The following is a 25786-nucleotide window of genomic DNA, read 5'->3' as shown; positions in this document are numbered from 1 at the left end:
CACCCAAAACACTTGTTCCCTGCTGCCTCCTCACGAGCCAGGCTGGCCACTTCCAGATCTGCGTTTAGAGCCAGCTTTTAAGGGAAATGCCCCTTCAGTAACTCCTGCGGATTTGGAGTATCAAAGTATATGACAAATGCCACCACCCTGCCAGCAGCAGCGGCTGCCATCCCGTGCAGGGACAGGAGAGGGAAGGGGACTGCATGAGGAGCAGCATGTGGGATCTGCTGTTGCTGTGCCTCTCAGTGGCAGAGCTTTGTCACCTTGTTCTTGTGCTTGCCAAGCTTATTATTAATCATTTCAAGGCTTCGTTGTAACTATATCAGCTGTGATCTTTGTTCTTGGACAGTGAGGAGCTGTTCTCGTCTTCCTTTGCATTAAACGAGGGGCTGCTCTGTAGGCATTGCATAAGTCTTAAGCCCAGTTGGGTGCTGTCATAAGCATAGTGTCTGCTTAGGCCAGGACTAACTTGATCTGAGAGGTTTTCTGGGGAGAAGGTTGATGCCATGAAATTTTCAGAGTGCAGGTCAGAGAGAAGTTGGCATTGTGTCTGGTTTGTGGTTTTGCCTTTTGTCATGGCACTGCCAACTAATTTAAAAGCCACCAATGAATTGGATTACAAAACCTGCACAGCCCAGGTAAGACCAGCCTTTTGCACAGTTTGTATAGCAGGAGCCTGTGCTGTCTTAGCAGCTATATTTGATCTTTCATTATTTGGTAGCAGGAGGCTTGTTTGCCATCTAGGAAGGTGTTTTGTGACCCAGAAAGATGGGTGAGTTGTGGTGTGTCATTTCTAGTGGATGGAATTCCCCTCTCTGACATGCTGGTGAGCAGTTGAACGGAAGTACCTGTGTGGTGGTTCTAACCAGAGGAAATCATTACCCATCTCCTATCAGGGGTATTCTCCTCCTACATTTGCTTTTCTCACAAAGAATGCCCTACTATTAAGCTACATTCTAAAAGTATAAAAGCAAAAAATGACTCAGTTGCTTTATTTTAAAAACATTATGACTCTTTTTCGTTGCATTTTGAATATCACTGTGAAAAATGAGGGGAAAAAAATTGCCAGTGTTTTAAATCTGGCCTAACCTGTTGCCCGTGCTACAGTCATTTCCTAAGAAGTGCTGCTGCTGCAGGGTGAGTGTCTGTGCTTCAGTTAAAAGGAGGAAAGGGATGATGGGGAAGAGTTTCTCCTGTATTCACAGGGAGGCATCACCTTGAATCTTGGGATCAGGTGGTCTGACCCACTGGGGTTCAAACACGCTCCATGGAAGGTCTTCTCTGTTGGGTCATGTTTACGTGCTGTGTAAGGTCTGGAGTAGCTGCGTGTTGTGTTGGGCTGGAATTCCCCCATGCAGGAGTGTGTATACCTTGTGCTGGTGGGCAAGAGCAGGTAGGACAGGTCTGTTGCTCTGGCATCTACCTCCCTGTTGGTCCTCTTCTCACATGGCTGCTTCCTGCCAGAACCCCAGCATGGACACTGTGCCCTGGAAAGGGGGAGTGACAGTGAGGTGACCACCAGCAGTGCCTGGTGCTTCCTTCAGCTCCAGATGTTTCTCCAGAGCACTGTACTGTGTCTGGAGAGCCTGGTCTGCCCAGGTTGTCAGCTTCTCAGTCTGGTTTCTGCAGACCCTCAGAGTGGGGTGTAGGAGGAAGAGGCTGGCTTGGCTGCCAGGTGTTTTTTCCTCTGATGATGTTCCACTCTCTCTGCTTGGGAGAGCTGGAGTATCACAGCAGTGGACCCTTTGGCTCGTGTTGCTTTGCAGGAAGCGGCTGTGTGCTGTGTATTGTCCCCGAGCAGAGCCATCAGCTTCTCCCACAGGGCGAGCAGGACTGTGCTGCTGAACCCTTCTGACCAGGCATTGTGGTGGGGTAAAGATTGTTGCTATTGGGATACTGGAGCCAGCAGATCTCATGGTAGGACCTAAGTGCTGCCTAGGCCTCAGCTTCTGTGCGTTTGGCTGAGTTCCCAGGGGGTCAGGAGGCCCTTGCTCTGCTGGGATTGCACCAGGACGCTGTTTTGGGAACACAGTGTAGAATTTATGCTCCTCACAGGTGGCTGGAAAGCCATTATCAACCCATTTCTGCTGACAAACTGCTTGGGCCTCTTGCAGGGGATGCACAGAGATATTTCCTGTAGCCACTGCTATGACCACGGACTTGAAATTTAAATGGAAAAAGCCTGATGAAGGCCAGTCCCACCCCAAACCATGCACCCCGGTAGCCGCTGTTGGCCGCACGTGTGCCTGTCTGGGTCAGGGCAGCGCAAAACACTGAACTGAGTTATTTGCCTCTTCATTTTGTGATGGGTGAGTTGGGTTTTGGGGGAGTCTTGTTAGAAGCAAAGTTTGTAGGTAACTGGAGAGAGCAGGAGGCAGAGCCCAAGCTGTGGGCTGTGGTCAGCTTGGCCCAGCTGCATTGCTGCCCATGTTGGCAGGAGAAGGTGGTCACCTCCCGCCCGCTGTGGCACTGCTGGGAGGCACACGGCCAGTGTGTCACTGCCCCTTGGAACTGATGGCATGCATGGAGCTGTTGGGATGATGGGTGTTTAGGTGTTATATCTGGCCCTGATGGGGTGCATGTCTTTGGGCACCCACCCACCGGTACACCGGTGCCCTGCTCCGAGGGGTGCCAGCACAGCCGTTCACTTCTGCTGCGTTCTTCCAGTTAATTCCAAGGGAAAAATGCTGTGTTTCAAACTGTATATGCAAATATCCCTACAGAAATGGAGTTTTTCCTTATGGCTTGGCCATGTTTTTCTTGGAGGTGTGGGAGGGAGCCCATCCTGCACCAGGATACTCAGTCTGAACTTGAAGGAACCCCCAGAACTGGCTATACCCTTCCAGGAGTGAGGGGTGAGCAAACAGGGGCTTGGGCAGGGTCCTAAAACCGTCTTGGTCAGCAGCAAAATGATTGTGGTGTTTTCCTAGCTCCTGGGCTGCTAGTTGAGGCTTTGAAACCCCATGGTCCCACAGCACCCTTTGGGGAAGCTACCCCCAGGACAACCCTGTGCCCTGACCTGGGCCCTCTCCAGGGCAGGGGTTTCCCAGGAGAGAAGTCGTCACTGGGTTCAAGATAGAATTTCTTACACTTTCACTTCCCTTCTCAGTAGTTGCAGATGGAGATGTTGCCTCACAGTCCAGCAAGTTGCAGTGTGGGGGCTTGGTGCAGGTACAAGGGAAAACTGAGGCTGTGCACATGAAGCACTGCTGGTCAGGCATGGGCTGGGGATTAAAGACACGCGTGAAAAGAACCTGAGAAGTGCCAGTGCCACAGGAGTTGTTTTCATACTGGAGAGAAGTGTTTTCCTTTCTCTTTTTTTTTTTTTTTTTTTTTTTAAACTGGGAACATCTCGTTTCAGATAAAAGGCTTGTCTTGTTCTTTGTTTTACCAGGAGCCACATCTCCTGTCTTTGTCTAGGTAGTGATGTTACTAATCACACGGAAGGAAGGAGAGGGGAGGCTTGTTGGCTTGCTTTGGGCTGTTTGCTTTCACTGCAGGTCCCCTCCGGCTGGCTCCACAGGGACCTGCGCAGCGGGACGGATGCGCCCCTGGCAGCTCTGTCTGTGGATGCTCCAGGCCGTGGGCCCTGCACCTCCTTGGCTGTTCAAGCTCAGTAGTGTCACTGCTGGGACCTGACAAAGTCTTGCCTGGATTCAGCCCTCACAAGGTTGATGGTCCTCTGGCAGCCCCATCCCTTGCATCCCTCTGCTGCTGCTCCCAGCCCCGTGTTGGCGTTGGGGGCTTGCTGTGCATGGAAAGCACCGTGCCAGAGGTGCCGGCAGCGGGAGCATCCCATGGACATGTGTGGGCTCTCGAAACTCTGCCAATGTCCCTTGCCTGCGGGGCTGAGCCCAGCTCCTTGGGATCTCACAGAGGTTTTGGCCGCTCTTGGGGCTGTGCTGGCAACACCTGCCTGTAGCAGGGGTTTTCCTGGTGGAACAGCCCGCTGGTGTTTCATACTGGATCCAGGCTCCAGTTGCATTAGCTCTGTGTGTGTGTGAGAGAGCTCCCTCAAGGGAAATGGTGTGTGCTGGTGAAACACGGGATGACAAAGCACTGGAAAATACATCCGAGGTATTTCTGTTATGAAGAGGGCTGGACTTTTAGGGAAGGCAGCACATGGATACTCTGAAGGGGGCATAAAAACAATTGAGAGTCAAATGGCCTTGTTAGTGTATTTTGTGTTTGTATAAGAATTGGATCCTCCCTGAGTCCAGCTTGCTGTGCTATATTTGCAATGGACTATTGGGTCTAATCCCAGTTGTGAGAAAATAATGGCTTTTGTTGCCAAGCACATTTTCTCACTTGTCACAAATCAGTGGGGTGGAGCATATGTTAGAGGAGCGGCTGTCTCAGGCTGCCCGGCGGGAGGATCCGTGACAACACTGTTCTCCTGGACGGATAATTCAGATAATTCAGCATCGTGGAGCAGCCACCCCGACCCAGCCGGGGGGGGTGTGTGGCTGCACCCGGAGCTCCGGGCTGGGGACTTGGCAGCCGGGCTTTGTCCCGCTCCCCGCCGGCAGGGGAGAGCGGGAGGCTCCGGCAGCTTTCATCCCAGCCCGTTGCTAGAGAAACCTCTGCTTTTGTCTGTCCCTGTCTGAGCAGCCAGAGCGTGGCTCTGGCCTGGCGGGACTGGGGAGGGGGTGTTGTGCCAAACCCGACATCCTGGAGGAGGAGGAGGAAGGTGCTCGCTTGCACGGGCCCGGCTCCGGTCTGCAGCTGGTGGGGCAGGGCTGTGCAGGGCTCCCAGCCGGCTCTGCTGCCTGGAGCATCACCAATCCCCACGGCTTCAGGCTTCCCCGAGATGGTGCACGCCTGGCTCCCATGGCCTCTCGTGTGTCAGGTTAGGCTCCAACCTTTGCAAGTCTGAACTATCCAGAATTTTCCACTGCCTGCTTTTCACCAGTGTTTGCCTGGGTAGAATTGGGTTTATTTAATAACTCATCCTGAACTTCACACGTGTTGCCTATCCATTAACTCCGCAGCATATCCTGATGCTGTTTGAGGAGCTTGGCCCGTATCAGCACAGGAGGTACAAAGTGAGCAGGCATTACTTGGAAGAGAGGGAGACTTGCAAAATAACTGTCCGGGAAAAGGATTGTCTCACCAGCTCCATTTACTGCCAGAGGATGAAATCCCAGCTACATTGGAGCTGGAGCTGGGATTTCAGCGTGGTGTTTGTGAATTCCTGGAAGTCAAAGATGCTGCTTCCCAGGGAGATATGTGAACTGTACAGAAACACAAAGAATAAGTGAATAATAATAATAATAATAATAATAATGACTACCACTGGTAAAAATTGCATTGATCTCATGGCATTTGTCTACAGTGTAACTTTTATGTTTAAAAAATGAGACCATATGGAAAATACCCTTTAGCAAGCTGAGAGTGGGACAAGTTGGAGTAGCAGCATGTTCGTAACGACCTGGAGCTGAGCGTGTGGTCTTTGGCCTGACTTCTCCACATAAGCATGGTGATTCTAATATAAGTGCTCAAGTTGGCCAGGGCTTGTCCCAGATAATTTTGCTCTTTGTCAAACCCAGTCTCATCCCTGGTGTCAGAGGCATGCTGTTTGGATGTATGTGAGTGTTCCTGGGCTCTGTGCATGGCTGCCAACATTGTCCTCACTGGTGGGAATGGATGAGGTTAACAGCCAAGGAGAGGAAAAAATGAATCTTTCCCTGATCTACTGGCCAAGATGTCAGATAGACCAAAACAGCACTTTTCTGATGTCTTGTGAAGGCTTGGGGAGTTTTCTTCCATTCACCCTTTCCCTGGCACACTGGTGAGTGTCTGTTTCCAACCCAGTGCAGAGCTCCCTCAGGCAGGGAGTTTGCCTTGCCATGGTGGTGGTTGTAGGAATTTCGGGGTTTCTGAAGGTCTGTGTTTCCAGTGGAAATGCCCCTGAGAATAGGTTCTTCTGGGGGCCCATTGTGAGCCCCGTTGACATGCTGCCCAGGCTGACCCAGAATCTTACTGATTTTTCCGATTTCTCACCTGATTTCCTTTATATCAAATTCACATCTCTGTATCTTATGCTGATACGCTTTCATTAGTTGTAAATTGCTCCATTCTTGGGTCGTCTTCCCAACAGACAGCACCTCTATTTGCTCTCTGTTGTTTTCCTGAGTTGCCTTTTGAATAGCTCTGGCAAGTTTTGCGGTGATGTTTTAAAACTTTTTTTTCTTTATTTGGTAGTTTTGTTTTCCCCCCCAGTTTTTAAAATGTTGCTGTTCATTTACAGACCTGCCAAAGGCTGAATGTAAATCGTGTCTGTCTCTCACACTTGGGTACCAGTTGTCTTCTGGTGGTAGGAGGGAGTCTGCGGTGGGTTTATCCCCCCATGGGCACCTCAGCCTGTGCTCTGTCACTCGGTTCCTTCTCAGAACAGCACTCAGAAGCCTTTTGCTGGGTTTCAGAGGGGTGGGGACATTCTTGGGGGTCTTTGACTGATGAGGGATTTTGCCATACCCTGGCAGCCTGGAAATGTGAACTCTGCCAACATCTCATGTGGCCTGAGGATAATGAGCAGTTATGGCTGTGATACAGGCTGACTGATTTGGAAATATTACAAAAACCAAATCCCCGGATGTTCTGATACAGATGTTCCCTCTCTTGTCTGGATTAGCAGTTCCACAGCCCACATTGACCCTTGCTGCTCTCCTTGGTTTGCCAAGGAATTTTGTTTTCTCCAGCGTCCCTGTCACTGTTGCAGAAATGCTGAGGAAATCAGATTTCCTGCATTTTCTACCCCTGATTCTGCATTTTAAATAACAGGACTGTTGACCGTGGAAACTCCTTCTTATGAGCCAAAGGTAAGGTTTTGGGGTTGGGTGCTGAAGAGAGATTATCTAATGTGGAAAACATAACTGGCACTTGGTTGAAGGTTGGAATTCCAGACCTGTGAATCCCCCCACAATGGAGAGGATGGATGTAGCATGGCTGCAGAATCTGTCGGGGCTGTGTCCGGGAGCGCTGACTCCCAGGGACCCTTGGAGCACTGAGCGATGTCCTTCTCTCTGCCACCATGTCTGTCTTTGCATTGATGATGCCAGCAGCTTCTCATTTTGTTTTCTACACAAACCCTTCCCATTTAGCATGCAGCAGCAGCCCCTGGGGTCAGTGCCCATCTCCACTGTTGGTGTGATGGCTTGTCACTGGGTGGCTTTACGGTCACGGCTGGCAGCTCCCTGTGCCCGCAGAGCCTGTCCTTTGCCTCTGCAGGCTGGGCTGGCGCTGACCTGCTGAACTCCTGCAAGGAAATGTAGAAGTGTCAAATCAACATATTACAGGCATAGGAAAAACAAAGAAATTCTGTTGACAAAGGTCAAAGTGTGCCAGGGACAGAGAGAGCTGGACCCCAGCAAAGTGGGGAGAGAATAAAGACTGAGGCACTCTGATACCAGTTGTTGTGAGACCTCGTTTGCAATTTTGTTTCCTTTTCTGCATTCTTTTAGCAGAAAATTTAACTTTTAAAGGTATCTCTAGCATTCTCTATGGAGTGGTATTGTCCTTCATTTTGGAGTTTCTACAGCTTGCTGTGAGTGAGGGCTAATGTCTTTTTGTCTATGTGCAGCAGATGCCCAGAGTCTCAGGGAAACCCCTGTCTGGGCAGAGGCAGCAGCTGTGCTGAGCATCCCTGCTGTGCCTCACCCTTCCTCCTCTGCAGGGGCCTCGGCCCTGCCGGCTCCTGTGTCAGTGTCCTTGTGGCTGCAGATGGGATGGATGTAGGTTAGAAAGGAGTTGGAGTGCTCGGGCTCTGCAGGGATGGTAACATGGTTCTCCAGGCAGCCTTCAGGAACAGCAAAGGGCTTTGCTGGTGGACAAGTGCTGTGTGTTGAGTCCCTTGCCATCGCTGGCTGTGAGCCTTGGAGGCATTTTTTGAACAGTTGTGCTATCCTCTCATGGTATATTTAGGACATAAAGAAAGTGCCCAGGGAGGGTCCCATGTAAGGTGATTAACTTTGGAGCATTTAGCATTTCTTATTTCTGAGGAGTTTGGCTTTAGGTGACCTTCATGCAGCCTCCAAGTCCCACTGTCATTGTTAAGTGACCAGTGATGAGCTAACCTGCCAAGCTGCCAGAGCTGAGACTCACATGAGAGTTGTTATATGAAGAAATGTTGAAAAATACCAGATTGAAATTGTTCATAAATCTTTCATGATTTCAGTCACCGCTTTGCATCATCATTACTCCATCATTTATTAATTCAGCATCCAGCACGGAGTGATGATTGTCTGACAGGATCTTGCTGTAGTGGTGAGGCTGTGGGAAAGCCCAGTGCCGGCAGGGACTGGCAGGGCCAGCCTACCTCGTGTACATGTAATACACAGGTACTGAAGATTCTTCCACGCACTGGAATGACACCTCTGTATTGTCTCTGTGTCATTGAGTGCCTCGGTGACCATGCAGCCATTTCAGGCCGTGCAGGCATTTTTAGTTTGCTGGGACTCTTGTGGGTAAGGTACTGTTTGTCATCCTAGTATGCTGAACTTGCAGGAGGAACCAAGGATGAGCTCTAGGCATCTTGCCAAAGAAGGATTTTGTGACTTCCTTCTCGGTACAGGCTAAGCCCTGTCACACAGGCAGCAACAGCTTGACATGCTGCAGTCCTGCAGCAGCACTTTGGGAAAGTCCAGCTCCTGCTGCAGCAGAAAATCCAGGCTGAGTCAGCCAAGTACTTCAGGATTTTGGGCACTAATTGGGAAAGGAAAGAACAATGTTGGGTCAGGAGAGAGAGTTGAGTTGGTTGTGGTGCGGTTACTGTGGCAGTGAACTGGCCCATCACGGGCCCACGGAGGGATGGGTGCTCCCCAAGGTGTCAGTGGGCTGCCCTGTGCTGCCCTGGCCCCCTCGAGCCCGGGGGTGCTCCACGGCAAGGGGGGCAGATGTGATGCTGTGCTCCTGCTGCCAAACTTCGCTGCTGGCTTTTGGCTGGGCCTGCTCTGCAAGTATTGGGGTCTACCAACGACAGGTGAGCAAAGTGAGAAAAATAGACCTCCTCACAATCCTTAGGGAAAGACAAAGGAGTGTTGTGTGTTGTGGATTGTTTATATATCTGTTAGGAGCAGTAAAGAGGCTGTTTCTGTAGGTAGACTAAAATGGCCTCAGGTGCTATGGCTGTTCTGGGCACTGTCATGAAGGGAAGAAAGTGAAGGGTCTCAAGGTGAGCACATGAAGGAGCTGCCTCACCTCAGGTGTGCTCACCTGCCTTCTGCCAGGGGGTGTGTGGTATTGGGGAGCTGGGCACTGCTCTTGCCTCTCCCCATGGGCTTTGGGAACAGGCAGGCAGCACATGGACCCATTCCATTAGCTGATCCCTGCCATTCCAACTCCTCTGATCCCTCCACCGTGCAGCTGCTCCCCAAAGCCAGCTCAGCCCAATTGTTCTCACTTTGAATAGATTTTCCTACCACCTAGTCTCATTTTTCCCTTCTTTTCAGTTCTGCAGGCCCCCTCCTGCTGGGGTCCCCGTCCCTCTGGGCCGAGCTCAGCTGCTGCTCCAAAGAGAGTGAGTGGCTCCTGCACTGGCGTCCTGGCCAGGTGCACTTCACAGAGCTGCAGAAACCCCGCCCAGGGTTGGGAAAGGTTGGGAAGAGTTGGGGAGGTGTATTTCCATCACATCCTGTGCCACAGGTGCTGTGTTGCTTCTCTTGCAGACAGGGCAAGGGGTCTGGCTGCTCCCATGAGCAGTGCTCCCTTCCCCACTGCCTGCCTGTCTTGTGGGATCAGACCCGTGTGGGGAATTTGCAGCCCAGGGGTGGGTTCTGGCAGTGCCAGGGAGAGTCAGCACTGGAGACCAGCTCTGTCTGTTGTTCCTGCTGTGCCTGTTCCCTGCAGGACACAGCAGGGACCCCGGTGCTGCAGGAGACACCAGCTGCCCAGTGAGCCCATCCCCACACTCCACAGGCACCTCCAGGCACTGCTGAGCCCACTTTGGGAAAGGTTGCAGGGGGCTGCAGTGTGTCTGTACTGGTGTCCAAAGGTCCTTATGGGAAAGCAAATAAACCTGGAATAGATGAAACCTTTTGTGTTTTTGAGCTGGGATTTGGAAGGTGTGAAAGACTTTTTAAGCCTTTGAGCCAAAGCCGCATTGGATTTGTTGGTAAACCCAGCAGTGCAGAGGGATGGGGGGAGAGGAGGGTGCATTGGCAGTGCCAGCTTCCTTAAGGTCAGTGCTGGCCATGCTGGAGGTATTCACATGGACATTTATCAAGAAATAATATATTTATATGAAAATAGTATGTGATTTCAGGTAGTACCAGAGAGATAGAAGTATCGTTTTCTGGTTTCAAAAGACAATTGAAGGATCTGAGGTTGGTCTCAGTGTTCTAAGACCATTTGTTTTGATGAAGAATAAGGGTTAATATGAGGCTGGTCAGCAGCATTGTTCTGCTCTCCCTTGGGATGCAGATCCATTGGCCTTATCAAACCCTGAATTCACCCCAGGGCTTGGAGGGAACTCCAGCAGAGCTGTGCTGTTTGCTCTGGGACAAGGAAGGACAACCTTCGTGACTGGTGTCTGTTGCTGATGTCTTTTGTTCTTTCTCCTCTTCTGTGTGCCTGCAGAAATCCGAACGCAGCTGGTGGAGCAGTTCAAATGCCTGGAGCAGCAGTCAGAGTCACGCCTGCAGCTGCTGCAGGACCTGCAGGAGTTCTTCCGCAGGAAGGCCGAGATCGAGCTGGAGTACTCCCGGAGCCTGGAGAAGCTGGCTGAGCGCTTCTCCTCCAAGATCCGCAGCTCCAGAGAGCACCAATTCAAGTAAGTGGGTGTTCCCAGGGACAAACTGGTGCAAAATGATGGGCAGAGGTTGCTGTGAGCACTGAAGGTTGGTTTGTAGCTGCACAGTCCTAAAGTGGAGTAAAGTCCATCATGTCAGCAGTGACCTCGTCTGTCCCATCCCTGTGTGGGGCTCACAGAGGAAACTGGACATGTCTCTTTCCAAGACTTCCACCACAGTGTCACTGACCCGTGCTGCATGAATTGCACTGACTGTGCACTTCTTGAGCAATACAACAAGAATATGAATCAGGGACAGGAAGGAGTCAAACCCCTTGATTTTTTGAAGGGTCTTGAATTCAGCCACTGGTTTGATTGTGCAAATAGTGGTGGGCCTGGTCTATACCCCTGGTTTCTGTGCGTAGTCCAGTCCGCAGCTGTCCCGGTGCTGCGTGTTTCATGCAGGCTCACTGGCAGGCTCAGGCTTGAAAGCAGTTTCTGGAAATGGAATTTACTGCAGTTTATTTGCAATAAAGTATGTGTTTTTTCTGTGCTTAGCTGTATGGTGCTGGAGGCAGGCAGATCCTTAGTGGAAATACTGTGAAACAAAGCTTTGAAGTAGGACGTATGAACTGGGTCCTGGGATTGTGTGAGTATCAAACCAGTGATACAGTTGTGAAAGCCATGAATATGTAAATATGCATTTTCAAAAGCAGCTTCTTTTCAGTTTAACCACACTTGTGAGCTTGGCTAAAACAGAAAATATCTGAAAAAAATAGAAAGAAAAACAAATGTGGAATTTCAGTTTGGAGCTGACTGCTGTGTGGTGAGGGTGCTGGCTTGTGCCAGCCATTTCTTCTGGCTGGTGGCCTCGAGGCTCTGTGAAGGCCACTGCCCCATTGCTGCTGGGGGCTGGTTCCTGCTCCCTGCATGCCCGTGTGTGTGCCAGGCCAGAGGTGTCCGGCTGGGCTCTGCGGGATGATGCTTGGTGCTCCTGCTGGGTGTCAGCAGCTGCTGGGGGTTGTTTTGTCCCTTGCCACAGAGGAGAGCGGTGCTGAGGGCGTGGGGGTCTCGCTGGGCAGCACGAGCGGTGCCACGGATGTGCCCGGCAGGAGCTGTGCTCTGGGGCTGTGTGGCAGCACTGGCTGTATGGAGCCGGGAGCTGATCCTGGCTGCTCCCCTTGCAGCACCTCAGCTCGAGCTCTCTGCCTTTTCCTCCCTGGGCCACAGTGTTGGTCCTTCTCTCTTCTTCTGCCAGCGGTATCTGTGAAAGAGTCTTTCGGCTGGAATTGTGCCCTTTGTTCCAGATGAAACTCATGTCATTCAGTTCAGTGGCTAAAGACTGCAGCTGCTGTTCAGTGCATTTCACAGAGAGCCTGGGGTTTGCCTGCTTGCTGCCCTTCTCTTTGCCAGCCCCAGGCTCTTCATGGTCTTTTTCTTCCTCTAACCCCTGGTGGTTTTTTTCCCGTTTCAGCTGCAAGAGCAGTGATTTCTGCTGTTACATTACTAAATCCTATTTATTCCATATTACTAAATCCCATTTAATCTGTTTACTCAGTCTCTCCAGTGTGAGGCTTTACTGCTGTCTTATGCCAAGCTCTGCTGCTGATGAGTTGCTGTTCAGATCCTCTCTGTCCTTTTGGCATCTGACTGTTGCGTGTTGGTTGTGTGGTGCCGAGTGCTGCAGTGTGCACCAAGGAATTGGGCAGTAAGGAGTTCTGGTTCAGAGATGGAGCCCACAAAGGTTCAGGGGATGTCTAGCCTCACCCATTAGTTCAGAGCAGTATTAGGGCTCTCCGTTGCTTACAGTTCTGAAAGCTGCTGCTCTGCGGTGTCCACAGGTGACAGTGGCTCTCCACTGTTACAAAACACCTGGGCACAAGTGCTGGTGTTGGTGGTGTTAATCAGGTCAGCTTCATTTCAGTGCTCACTCCTGCTGAGTCCTCACTGTCAGTTCCATGTCCAGAGACTCCCTTAATGCATTTTTTTTCTTCCGGACTGCTCTGTACCTGCCCTTACCAGGCTCATCTGCACCCCTTCCCCAGCTGCTCATGTGTGTCATTATTCTGATGAGGCTGTGACACGCTGAGGATTTACGGTCCCTTCAGCACTCCTTTGTCCCCATGTAGCTGTGTGCAGCGGGCTGTGCCCAGCCCTGGATCTGTCAATCACCGCGGTGCCGTAGCTCATGGTGGTTCCAGGTCCACGGACTCGTCCCAGTTTCTGTACACGGTTGTTCTGTCTGTGCGTGCATGCAGAGGTGTCTGAAGTCGCCATGCTGTCCCCTCCAGCATGCCTGAGTGTGTTCATGTTGTGCACAGACACTTGGAGGAAATGCTGGATGCAGAACCCTTTCATGAGCACTTTTTAGTGGACTAAAACCAGCACAGTGTATTGGGTGGCAAAGGGCCCTTCTGCAGTGGAGTGACAGCCATATTCTTAGTGTGAGTGGAAAGAATGAGCAAAACCCTCTCTCTTTCCAGGGATGTCTCTCCTCCTGTGCCATCTTCCAGAGCACCCAGTTTGGGAAGGGGCTAGCTGGGGTTCTGGTGTGGTACGGGTGCCTGTGTGCCACTGGACATCCCTGTGTGGCAATGCTGGTACAGCTGGAAGAGGAGATCACGCCCTGAAGCCCAGTGGCTGCATTCAGGGGAGGGGGGCAACATGCTGACAGCATTCATTTGAAAATGTGCCTTTTTGACGTGTTCACCTGATGATTTACCAAAATATGAATATCGATATCCAACTGAGATGGACAAAATCTCTCTAACAGCTTAGAGTTAGAAAGTGTGTATGTTTTATTTGGCGCCAGGCACTGTGTGGGATAGCTCCCTAAGACGCAGGGCCCCGATCCAAGCAAACACAAAGCTTTTTATTTACAAAAATTATGAATGTCCAAAATACAAATGCATATTCATAACATTAACACCTCCCATTCTCCACTTCATATGGAAATGAGCTTAAATGTCATTAAGCATGCATAGTGTGTGTCCTGAATGGAGTCAGTGGTCTTGAATTGGGTCAGTGGTCTCAAAAACATGAAGTAACTCATCTTCCTCATTTTGACCTTTTTGCCTTTTTGAACTTTAACAATCCGAATTACTTTAGTGACCTCTAAGTTTCCTCTTGCATGACTTTTGAACGGGTTCCCACCAAGGGAGGAAATTGGTAATTCTCCTTGTTCCCTACACCAACTTATCAATGTTTCTATTCCTCGTTCTAAGCACAGCTAAGCAAACATGCAAATGACAGATCATCAGTTATTTGGTAATCAGGTACTAACATCTTAAAACCCATTTCTGGTCCAGCTCTCTTAACTATTTTAATTAACTCTAGCTGGGCCCAAATTCCTTCCTATTCTAACTAATTTCAACACAGCTAGCCTGTAACTAAAATCTTTATGTTTCTTCTAAATCTATGTTTCACTGACCTTTTTGATTTTTGTTTCCACATTCTCTAGGAAAGATCAGCACCTCCTTTCCCCTGTGAACTGCTGGTACCTGGTTCTGACGCAGACCCGTCGGGAGAGCCGGGACCACGCCACCCTGAACGACATCTTCATGAACAATGTCATCGTCCGACTGTCGCAGATCAGCGAGGATGTCATCAGGCTCTTTAAAAAGGTAACCTGGGCAGCCTTGCTTCATGAGCATCCATCCTGGCATTTTAGTCTAAAATAGAGATGTCATAAATGTTGCAGAGCACATCTTGCAAGGACTACCACTAAAAGTCTTTCCAGGTAGTATTTATCCTAGAGTTTTAAAGAAACTGAGATCTAGACCTGTCAAGTCTAGAGTGTGAAGTGTGACCTGGTGCTCAAAGTGTGAGTGCTGGAGAAATGAGAGGTGGCAACGCGAGGACTTTTTTTGAAGACTCTTGGAGGGCCTCAGAGAAAGTCAGAACAGGCTCATTGGGTGGAACCTTGCTCAAGAGCAGGATGACAACTATGAGGCAGGTACGAGAAAGTCAGTGTGGCTTTCTGAAGGGAAGAGTCATGCCTCAGAAATTCGGTGGAGGTATTTTCAGGAGCTAGAGATCATGTCATTAGCTGGTGCAGGGCCTTCACTGGAAAAGGGCCTTAGCTGAAATTCTTGAAGAGCTGTTAAAGAGAGGGGTTGTTTTCTGGATTAATGATTAGTTAAAAGACAGGAAAAAAGGAAAGGAGAGTTCCAATGAAGTTCTTAATAAATTAGTTGGAAAAAGCCTGAATAGTAAGATGACAAAATCTGCTGATGATACGGAATTATTAATGATAACCAAATTAAAAAGCAGCTTCAAAGACTTCTGAGAATCACGCAGTCAGGTGGACCAGGACTGTCATTGGAAGTGAGGAGTGCAGTAAGGGCACAAAGAGTCCCAGCAGCCGGTAGGCTCTGTGGCCTTGTTTTCGTCAGGGGCAGCTGGGGACTGTAATGAGGAGCAGGGTGAGCCACAGGGCACCTGCCTCTCCAACAGGAGAAGGCTCATAATCAGGCCTTATCTTGAAATTTCAGCCTGACTGGAGAATAAATTTAATGTGATATTTTTATGGCCAGTTTCCTCTAGTTTATAGGTCTGACCTAGAAATTAAACTGCAAGGTCAGATTTGGGTTGGCTGATTTGATACAGGATATCATCCCTTTTCCTGTTCCCCTGGCCTCCAGAAATGGAGACATTTGGTATATGTTGGTTAGTCCAGTTCTGTCTCAAAATCTTCCTCCCATTTGCATTTTGCTCTGATCCTGTTTTTGAGATTTATATTTAAACTATCCTGCTTTCCCTGCCCATGTCTGTGGATGGTGTGTCTCATTTGGAAAAACAGGACAAATTCAGTCAGCTTGCAAACAAGGACATATGTTGAGTGTTTCCAGCGTTCTCTCGTCATATGTCAATCCTCAGCCAGGACAAGATGATGAAGTATTTCATCCACTCAACAGAATTATTTCTTTGTGTTTGGTTTTCTTCCATCTCCCCTCAGTTTTGAACTTAAATTTCAACTTCTAAGGCTCAACACTTACATTCGATAGAAATGGTTGCTCCTTGTTTCTCCCTCCTCTGTCTCCTGCCAGGAGAGCTGGTGTGACTCTCTCTGCAGCCTGCCAGAGCCAGCACCTGCTTTGCATCCAAAGGAGCCTCTGTAGTTGTGGTCATCTGTGATGTCACTGCATTTGTCCCTTGGACTTACCTGTCCCTGAAAATAATGTTCAGCTAAATCAGGGAAAAGACTTATTTTGTGTCAACATTTGCCTTTTATGTGGACCGGGAGGCTTCCACTTTTGGGCGTATTCAGGTTATTTATTTTTTTCAACCTATGGCACACCTTGTCTGAAGGGATCTGAGGCTGCACTTCCACTTCACAGCAGTGTTCAGTGGGAGCCTTGGGCACCTGTGTGGGAGCAGGAGCACGCTGGTAAATGGATTTTGACGATCTAGCCTTGCAGTGAATGAGGCTGCTCAGAGGAGGATCTTTCCCTCTTGTGTCCAGTCTGGTTTTGAGTGTGGTGGATAAAGTGCTCGAAGTACTCCTCCAGGGGGGCCATGCTGTGCAGGGCCACTGGCAGAGAACCCGGCTCCGGAAGGGTTAAAGCACCCACAGTTGTGGTTCAGCTGCTGGGTGTGCTGGAGATAGCTCTGTGATGGTAAATTAGGGTAACATTTTTTCCCAGAAATGTCACTTTTAATTCTTCCCATCTAGAATTTATTAATGGCCCGTGACATGCTGTGGGGACGTGAGGAACCAGGAGGTTTTGTGTTTCCTGCATTCATTATGTAAATGTAAACAATCCCAGCAAAGCGGCAGGGGGGGCTCACTGGGGTACAGGATGAGCATAACTAAGGAGCAATTGCTCAGCAAGTGGTCAGTTGCCTAGAAAGATGTGGGGTGCTGAGCTGGGGTGCTGAGCTGCCGCTGCCTCGGCTCCCCTGGGTGAGCTTGGCGGTGGTGGGGACACCCATCACCAAACTGGGGCGCTGCACTTTGTTCCTCTCCACCCAAGTGTTCTGCCCCCCGCTGACCGGCAGCAGCGACTCCAAACACGCCTCTTCTCGTGTCCGGCTGGGAACCCTTCCAACCCAAACCATTCTGTGATTCTGGGAGGAAAGCAGAAGAAGAAAACTCAATTGGGCAAATCTCCCTGGAGCTTCCAGGGCGAGTCACGTTCCCGATGCAGGAGGAGATGATCAAGGCGAGTGTGTTGATGTTGCTAATAGGCAGCAAAAAATGGAGATGCCAAGATGTGTCTCTCTGGAGATCTGTCTCGCTCTGCTGTTGGGGTGGGTCTCTGTCACCATGAGGTCTCGCAGCGTGTCCTGGCAGAGTCAGACCCAGGCTGAAGAACCCATTGCCAGGCAAGTGTTTGCTCCACTCTAACCTGCTGTGGCAGAAGGAAGGAAGTTTGATGCTTCTTCCAGGTATGGAATACAGGAAATTACACATTTGAGACAGAGCGTTGTTATGCCCAAAATAAGGGTGCTGGGTTACTCCCCAGTGTGGGATTTAATTATGTGCTATGACAGTGAATTTGATTACACCCCGTGCTGCATTGTCCTGGATGGAGGTTGGATGAAGAAGTAGTGTCTGGATGGGAGCTCTTTAGAATAAGCATTCTCCATGCTGCTCTTCCCCTTACTTTGTCACCAGTAGCAGGAATTTTAATAAATTGCTAACTTGAAGCCATTGCTGTCTCAGTTAGCAACTGTGGGTTTTAGGAGGAATGGGAGGGATAAAGGAAGCAGCTAAATTGTAGTTTGGGTTTTGTGGATGGTCCCAGGGAACTGGAATGATGTTTTGGTGTTGTCTTCCATAAGCACAGAAATATAATTTCTCCGTTGGAGAAAGGGAAGGCAGCAGGCTCAGAGGAGAGGCAAGTCCTTCAGCTGCTCACTTGCCTGTGCTTGAAAGAGGCTCCAGCATCCTCACTCTGGACACTGCCCTCCTGGATGCTGGGAGACTCCCGACGAAGCCGCAGACCCGTTGGTTTCCTGCAGCAGGTGTTGGGTTATAGTGTCTGTAATGGCTCTTCAGCTGTGGTCCCCACCTGTGGTCTCCTGTGCAGGCACAGCTCGTGGAGCAACACACTGAGCTGATTTGTGTTGCTCTATTTCAGAGTCTAAAATTGGGTTTGAAAATTACAGCTTTGTGGCCTTGCCCTGCGCTGCACAGGAAATCTGGGGCAGAGGCAGGAGCTGCAGCTGAGCCTGGGCCGTGGCTTCTGCCACCAGCCTGTCCTGTCCTCCTGCACAGACTTTTGGGAAGCCTTGGTTTGGGAGCAGCCTGTGACTCGTGGCAGCAGGGATGGCTGGAGGGGCTACATGTGACTTGGCTCCTGCAGGCTCTGGGCTCTGAGACCCCCGTTTGAAGACCTTGACCAAAATAACTCGTATTACAGAATTGTTTAGGTTGGAAAAGCCCTCTGAGACCATCGAGTCCAACCCTTACCCCAGCACTGCCAAGGCCACCACTAACCCATGTCACCAAGTGCCACATCCACACAGCTTTTAAATCCCTCCAGGCATGGGACAGAAATTTTTCCTAATATTCAACCTAAACCTCCCTGGCACAACTTGAGGCTGTTTCCTCTTGTCCTGTCCCTTGTTTCCTGGAAGCAGAACCTGACCCTCCACCTGGCTGCACCCTCCTGTCAGGGAGTTGTAGAGAGTGAGAAGGTCGCCAAGCATCTTTGGGCTGTCTGGGGGGATGCACACCTATCATGGCTCTGTTGGGAATTAGCAAGTCCCAGTGAGATCTTTGAGAGCAGTGATGACCATCAGTGTTTGTGGGCAGGGGACAGGGACTGGGGTCCAGTCCAGATGAGGGTTCCTGGTGGCTGTGGGCCTCAGCTGAGCACCTTCTGGTCATTGGCATCATCCTGGCACCTTGTACCAGTGGGAGTGGGACCAGTGTGCATCAGTTGGGCCTCTGAGGTCCTGTCCCAAGTACCCTGACACTAACTCACGGACACACTGTGGTTACTGGGTGGGACTTTCACCCTTTAGACTCCTTGCTTCAGGCTTTGCTTCAATTCTAATTTCTCATAATCTAGACTAAACTTTCAAAGTATGTAAGTTGTCCTTTTGACTGGAATTAGAGGACCTTTCTGTACCTTGGGCTTCTCTTGTCACCCAGCCTGATGGAATGTTGTTTTCCCTGCCCACGTGCACAAAACTTCCTGGAGTTATTTGAGGAAATCTGGAAGAAGCTGCTCAGTTTTGTTTTGGTTTGGTTTAGGGGAGGGAGGAGGGGGTGTCTGTACTTAGTTTAAACTCATCTTCAAGCTATAATAAGTGTTTCCTAGCCAAGAAGATTCCACAGAGAGATTTGTGGTGTAATTACAGGGAGGCAGGAAAGCAGTTCAAGTGCATCCCAGCACCTCCAGCCTCTGGGTTGCAGTAGGAGTTGGCTTGATCTGCAGCCAAGCTCCAGTGTTGGGCAGCTCCCCATGCTGTGGCCTTCCATGAAGAGCTGTGTCCATGCTGTAGGAGGCTGGCGACTGGATCTGCCTCATCCTGCCTGGCAGGGAAAGGGAAAACACAGGCTGGTAATGGGATTTCAGCAGACAGGAGTATGCCAGGAGTTCCTCACTGGCAGCGAGTGTCTCCTCAGCTGGCTGAACTTTGGCTGCTGCTGTTGTGAAACTGGAAACTTTATTATGTAACTGTGGTGTAGCTATTTTGTAAAGTCCTTTTTTCAGAGATGCTTTGGTTCACTTGGGTTATAATAGTGAAAATACTGAGCAGAAAATACTCAGAGTATTGAGGAGAAGCTGGGAGGGTGGGTCATGGCCAAGGGAAACATAAACCTGGGATGCCAGTGCTGAGGAGCCTTCATAATCTTTGCTCTGAAATACCAGCGTTGGCTGGAAATTGCAAGTCCAGGAGCAGGTGTGTTTAATGAGTGTTTCAGTTCAAGGCAGATTGACAGGTGATGCTGTGGGAGTGGAGAATGCCAGACTAGGGAACTCTGTACCCACAAATGGCTATTGGATGATGTACACCCTGCCAGTCCCAGACTGGGGCAGGGTGTTACGTGTTAGACCCAAACGGGGAGTTGGCTGGGCTGGGGAGGAATTCTACCAGTGGGAGGGCAAAGCAGTATTGCCTGTAATTTTAGATTAATCTGTTTTGCAGGATAAATATGTTAAATTATCTGAAATTCCTCCTAATGGTCTCTGAAACCCAGGCTGGGTGATCCATGAGCAAACATCAACCTCAAAGGAATACGCAGCAGTTCTGAAACCGCACGAGACTTTGCTGCACTCTGCATTCACGTTTCCCTCCAAAATGTATTTTCATTTCAGAACTGCATGTTTTGAACATAACAGTCTCAACTCTCCTTGCTTTTGTCTTGCAGAGCAAGGAGATTGGCCTCCAGATGCATGAAGAGCTCCTGAAAGTCACCAATGAGCTCTACACGGTGAGCAATGAGCCAATCCCACCATTCCTGGCCGGCAGCGTGGGGAGAACAGGCGTTTGTTAGAGCAAATCTGAGGGGGCTCTGCCCTGGCTGTCCTGCAGCATGGCCCATTCCTTCCCCCTGCATCCTGTGGGGAGAGTCTCACTCCTCACTGGGGGGATGGCAGTGGTGGAGGATTTCCCAGCGGTCCAAGGCCAAGGGCTGGATCACGCTGCCCAGCTGCTTCTCTTGAGCATAGCTGGGGATGTTTGGGGGTGATCCAGTGTGATCCCTGTGTCCCTAATGCTCTCACCTGCTGGGCACCACGTTGCCTTTTGGCCGTGCTCAGTCACTTGGTTGGTGATTTCCAGGCACCAGTGGCTCTGAGCTGGCTGTGCTTGTTTGTTGGACACCTCCCTGCTCCTGTGAGCCCGTGACCTTTTGCTGGGGAGTGCAGAAAATTTCTAGCTCGTAGGTGCTCAGCTCTGTCTTGTGCCCTGAGGAGCACTTTGGCTGCAGAGCTGCCTGGGCCTTCTGGTGGGATCATGCGCTGTTAGTCAGGACATGGCTCTTCAAGCAGGTTTTCTTAGCAGGGTAGTAAAAGTCTTTGTGTTGCTTCTGCCTGTTGCCCTGTAGCAATTGTTTTTTAAAGAATTTATTTTATTTGTGGTTTAGGAGCAACAAAACCATATAAAGTCTGTGTTTTGTTGGAAAATTGAGATAATATATTAGCTTTGTTTGGTTGTATCTGCTACTGGTACATAAATAATACTGCAGTAGTTTATTCCTAAACTATCATTCTATTTCATCTTTTTGAATAACAGGCCTTAACAACAGAGCGTGAACGATTGTATTTGAAATTTCTGCCATAAATCTTCCCTTAACAGGTTTGTTCCTACATTGGCTGTTGAAGGATTTGGTTGTTGTGAGACCTGCAGCGTGGGTGGACAGCAGATCAGATTAAAAAGCCTGTGTGAGATTTGGGAGGGCATTGTTGATGATTGAATGTCACAAGTTGTGTTAGGGGTGGTGGCTAATTAAGATTAATTACAACAGCAGCATGACAGATGCAAAACACAGAAAGACTAACAAGGGCTGGGCTGACCTGAGTACCTGTGGACCAGTGTGGTCTGAACCCAAACCCGGGACAGGGCCATCCCTGAGGGACGCGCTGGGGTCGGGGGGGACCAGCAGTGTGCTGAGTCTGAAGTGGGAGCAGTGCCCAAGGAGGAGCACGGAGGGAGATTCTGCCCATCCTCACAGGAGCTGAGCTTTTTCCCATTCTCTGCTTTGCTCCACATGCTGAGCAGAATGGGCTTGAAAGGTGAAACACACTGGTTTGAATGGTGAAACTGGAACAGCTGGAGAGCTGTGTGTTTGCATTCAGCCTTGCTGCTAAGATAACAAACTGGTTGTGTCATCCAGCCAGGTAGGAGCAGGGAAGGGACACGCTGGCTTCAAAAGCATGAAGAAAAAGCTGTGGGGCAATCAGGGTCACCTCAAATCTGCTTGGTGCCAGCAGCTCCTGCCAGTCAGGGTTCTGTCCTTGAGCCCACTGGGTGAAATGGGCCCAGCTGGCCCCTGGCTCACAGGTGCTGGGGGTGGCTGGGGATAACTTTGGGACTGAGCTGCTGTTGGTGTGTTCTTTGCAGCACATTGGGTCCCCACGAGCAGCACGAGAACTGTGGCTGCTGTCAAAGCCAGATAAGGATCTGGCTCCCAGGACACCAGGCTGCTGCTTCTTGAGAAATGTCACTTGTCTGCTGTCAGCACAGGGAAGTCGATTTTCTTGCCTTTGGCCAGGCCTTTACCCAGAGCTCATCTGGGCCCTGGCAAGGCTGCTTTTTAAGCCTCTCCAAGGGGAATTCTGTGCACTGGGAGGAAACTACAATTTTTTACAGGCTTCTCAGGGATTCACTGTCTCAAACTTAAGCCAAAACAAGCACATTGATTTTAACTCAGCCTTGTTGCTGTTCTGATGCAAGTCACCCTGTGGCCTCTCTGTGGAAAGAACCAACACTGATTTTAATCAAAACAGAAGTGGGTGACTTTCGTTCAGAAGTGGAGATGGTTGTGAATGGTTTTGTGCAGAAATAGTTCAGCTGTGAATTAAAACCAGCTTCGTTCCTTTGGTTCCTGCTTATGGATTCCAGCAGAGAGGTACCAGTTGGAGCTGGTAAAGGCAGAAGGCTGAGGGGGCCTGAGCCTGTACCTGCCCTGGTCACCCCATTTCTGCTCTGGCTCCTCTGCTGGGTCAGAACCTTGGGGATGAGCTGTTGAGGAGAACAAAGCCCTTGTAGCTGGAGACAGCCAACTGTGCCATTTACGGCCAGTATTTTGGCAACAGCCTTTATCCAGAACGTGTAATTAATATGGAAAACACAACTCGTGTTGTTAAATAACTAATGAACATTGGAACATATTTTTCCTCCTTCGCTGCAGCTAATTAACTGATTTGCAGGAAAGCTCCCCGGGATGCAGCTGTGGCAGTTTGTCTTTGTGTCACAGCAGTGCGAGCCAGGGACAGCGTGATTTGATTGCGGGCACCGAGATGGCACGAGGGAATTGCAGATCGGGCTGATTGCTGCAGTGCAGGTTGACCCTGGCCAAATTTAAGGCAGATATTAAACAGAAATATCCCCTGAATTTCCAAGAGTGAGCTGTGTGGCAGGGCAGCTGGTGAGGAGCACAGTGAACTGTTTAAGGTGTCTGTTTTGGTTGGGTAACTGTCCCATAGCCTTTAGATTTCACAAAAATCCTGCGATTTGGACCCCTGTTATTTGTTGGGCTTCTGTCATGTTGTGTCAGGGCCTGAGTGCTGCAGAAACCTTTCCTCTTACTGCCTGAAGCCCTGATGTGCAGCACTTTGCTTTTTCACTTCCCTCTGTGTGTTTCACAAAAAGATGGAGATGGTGAGGATGAGGTTGAGGGAAGGGCTCAATGAAATCCCCTGGTCTTTCTTTTTAAGAAAATCCTAGGAATCCTCTGGTTTGTGTGTATCCTGTGACATTCACTGCAGAAAATGCAGTTTGAAATACGTGGCTGGAATCTGTGTTAAGAATTTGCAAGGTCTGGAGATGAAGCAGCCCAGGGCCAAGGCAGGAACCTTTGCTCACTGTCCCTTGCCTTTGCCTGCAGTTGGATCTCGCTGCAGTGGCAGGTTTGTATGGCTCCGATGCGGCATTAGGAGCCTGCTTCAGCTGAGGTTTGTGCTTGGCAGGAGGAGGGATCATGCGGCTCAGCCTGACCTGCTCCAAGTCAAACACTCCTGGGTCCTGCTGACAGCCGCAGCTGAGGGAAACTCTGTGTTTTCTTCATTAAGCCGTGTGTAAAAATCCCCTGCATTTGCAGGTTCCTGCTCTATTTTAACCCTTGGGCCTCATGCAGCCCGTCCCAGCGTGCCCCAGCCTGCAGTGCCCAGCTCTGCTGAGCCCGACCGCAGCGAGCAGTCGGGCACCGTGGGCCGTGTCAAGGCAATGTGAAATAAACCATCCACATCCCGAAGGGAGATGATAGAAGGGGACAGTGTGACTAAAGGCATAAAGAGAAAGGAGCAGATGTGTCCCTCTTGCCAGCTCCATTAAAATGATCCAGTCTGCCCTTTGGGCTCCTGTTTCTGAAAGGGAAGGTTGTAGTGGAAGTTCTGCCTGCAGAGGGTTCCTGGATCAGCATTATCCCTCCTGGATCTGCAATGTGAAGGACAAGGTGCTGCTGCACCTACCCGAGCACTGCCTGTGCCTGCTGGCGGCTGCAAGAGGAGGATGAGGTGGTGACAGGAGACAAACCCCATTTCTGCCTGGGAATTGCAGCTCCTCCGCTTATGGATGGTTCTGCTGTCTGGGTGGAAGAGCAGGGGCTGTTTGATGGCTTTGCAAGTTCCAGTGTAGGAACGGAGGGCTTGGGTCAAAAGGGAGTTTGGGGTGATTGTGGCCTCATCACAGCCACTTACCATGGAGACCCTTATCCCAACTGCAGAGCACTGAGGTTATTCCTTATTTCCCTGTTGGCAGGCACACGGTGCTCTTTGACTGGGGGTGTGTGCTGGAGCACGTCCCCACAGTGGGACTGTTCTTAGACCAGCCTGGAGTCTCTAGAAATAGGGCTGGGGCTGGGATTAATCTCACAAGCTTTCCTCCCCGCTTTGTTCCTTAGTGCCACAGTGGCTCCCACAGCGGCCCCCACAGCCCCTCTGCCCTGCCCATGGCAGCTGGATTGTCCTGCTCCGGTGCTCTGAGTGGCCGTGGGCAGGTGGCTCATGACCTCCTGTGTCTGCAGGTGATGAAGACCTACCACATGTACCATGCAGAGAGCATCAGTGCCGAGAGCAAGCTGAAGGAGGCGGAGAAGCAGGAAGAAAAGCAGTTCAACAAGTCAGGGGACATCAGTGTGAACCTGCTGCGACACGAGGACCGGCCTCAGCGGCGCAGCTCTGTCAAGAAGATTGAGAAGATGAAGGAGAAGGTGGGTGAGAGGGAAGGAGGAGGGAGCTGGGCTGGGGTTGGGGCTCCCTGCGGGGGTTGGCTTCAGCCTTTTCTTTGTCTGTGAAGCCATTCCTGTATCTATGGGAAGGGGTTAGGAAGGGTGGTGTCTCGTGTGCATGTTCTGCTGAAAGGCAACCCAGGGAGACCATCACAAGTCTCTTCCCTGCTCGTGGCTGTGGAGAAGGGCCAGGACCAGCTGCTAGAGAAGGTTTGACCCAAAGTCAGGATGGCATGACAGGGATGGGCAGTGCAGCCTTGGGTGGGGGGTGGACCTGCACAGGAGCCATGTGGCCACCTGTGACACCTTCCTGACTGGCTCTCTGGAGGGAGAGCTGAGACAGGCAGCTGGAGGGGCCTTGGGGGCCATGGCTCCTGGAGCGCAGGACAAGAAGGGGTGGTGGGAGCTGCACCAGCAGCTCGGGCCAGAGTTTGCCGGGGGCCTGGCTGTGCCAGCGGGGACGTGGGAGGCCGTGCTGAGGAGGGCGGCACACCAGGATGTGTGGTTTGGCGTGATCCTGATCTGGACACCAGACCCTGCTCTGGGAAATTGGAGCTTGTCTGTGATGTATTCTTTTAAAAATGAACAACAACAGCCTCAGAGTTTGCTCAGGCATTGACTCCTGGTAGCAAAAAAATAGTTGGATCTATAAAATACCAGTGTTTTTCCTCTGTAGACTGGGCATGAGAGTGCAATATTTAGATGGATTTGCTAAGCAAAACACTTTGTGCCGTTCTGGCCTCAGCAAATCCCCCAGGCCTCAGGATCTCCACAAATTTGTGTGCTAATTTTGGAGAAAAGGAGATAGCTTCCTCAGCCAGGACGTGTTTGCTCACTGGCTCACCCAGCCCTGGGACATTTCTAACAGTGAATTTCTCGGAAGGGTTAATCTTTTGATTCAGCCTTCAGAGCAGGAATCTGTCTGAGCGGATGTCCCAGGTCTGGAGCACATCTGCTTTCCTACAGTTTTGAATTCTGGGTCCTGTTCTAGCTGTTCTGTGTAGCTTGGGCCTCTGGGCCAGATTCCACTCTGATACAGCTGCACACATCTGGAGCAAGTCCAAACGTATGTCAGCATTTCTGGGGGGAAAATTTGGCCATCTGATTTTGACTGATGCCAAAACCCCCAGCAGCAGCTGTGCTCAGGGGCTCCAAATACCTCTGAACAGGAGGCACTCATTGTGGCTGGCTGACACAGCGAGGGATGTTCA

At 50.4% G+C, this 25786-nt stretch overlaps 1 protein-coding gene across 2 annotated transcripts in view; it reads left to right on the top strand.

The window, feature by feature from the left end:
* The window catches only part of SRGAP3 (SLIT-ROBO Rho GTPase activating protein 3), an 82986-nt gene that overhangs the window by 28301 nt on the left and 28899 nt on the right, over positions 1-25786 (top strand). For both annotated transcript variants that reach the window (XM_039558902.1, XM_039558901.1), the window contains exons 2-5: positions 10576-10768; positions 14187-14349; positions 20055-20117; positions 24372-24557. In XM_039558902.1, the coding sequence (XP_039414836.1) occupies positions 10576-10768; positions 14187-14349; positions 20055-20117; positions 24372-24557 (605 nt within the window). The remainder of the gene's footprint in view (positions 1-10575; positions 10769-14186; positions 14350-20054; positions 20118-24371; positions 24558-25786) is intronic.

This window comes from Corvus cornix, chromosome 12 (genome assembly GCF_000738735.6).
Source record: "Corvus cornix cornix isolate S_Up_H32 chromosome 12, ASM73873v5, whole genome shotgun sequence".
NCBI lineage: Eukaryota > Metazoa > Chordata > Aves > Passeriformes > Corvidae > Corvus > Corvus cornix.
This window is presented reverse-complemented; position numbering and strand designations above follow the sequence as displayed.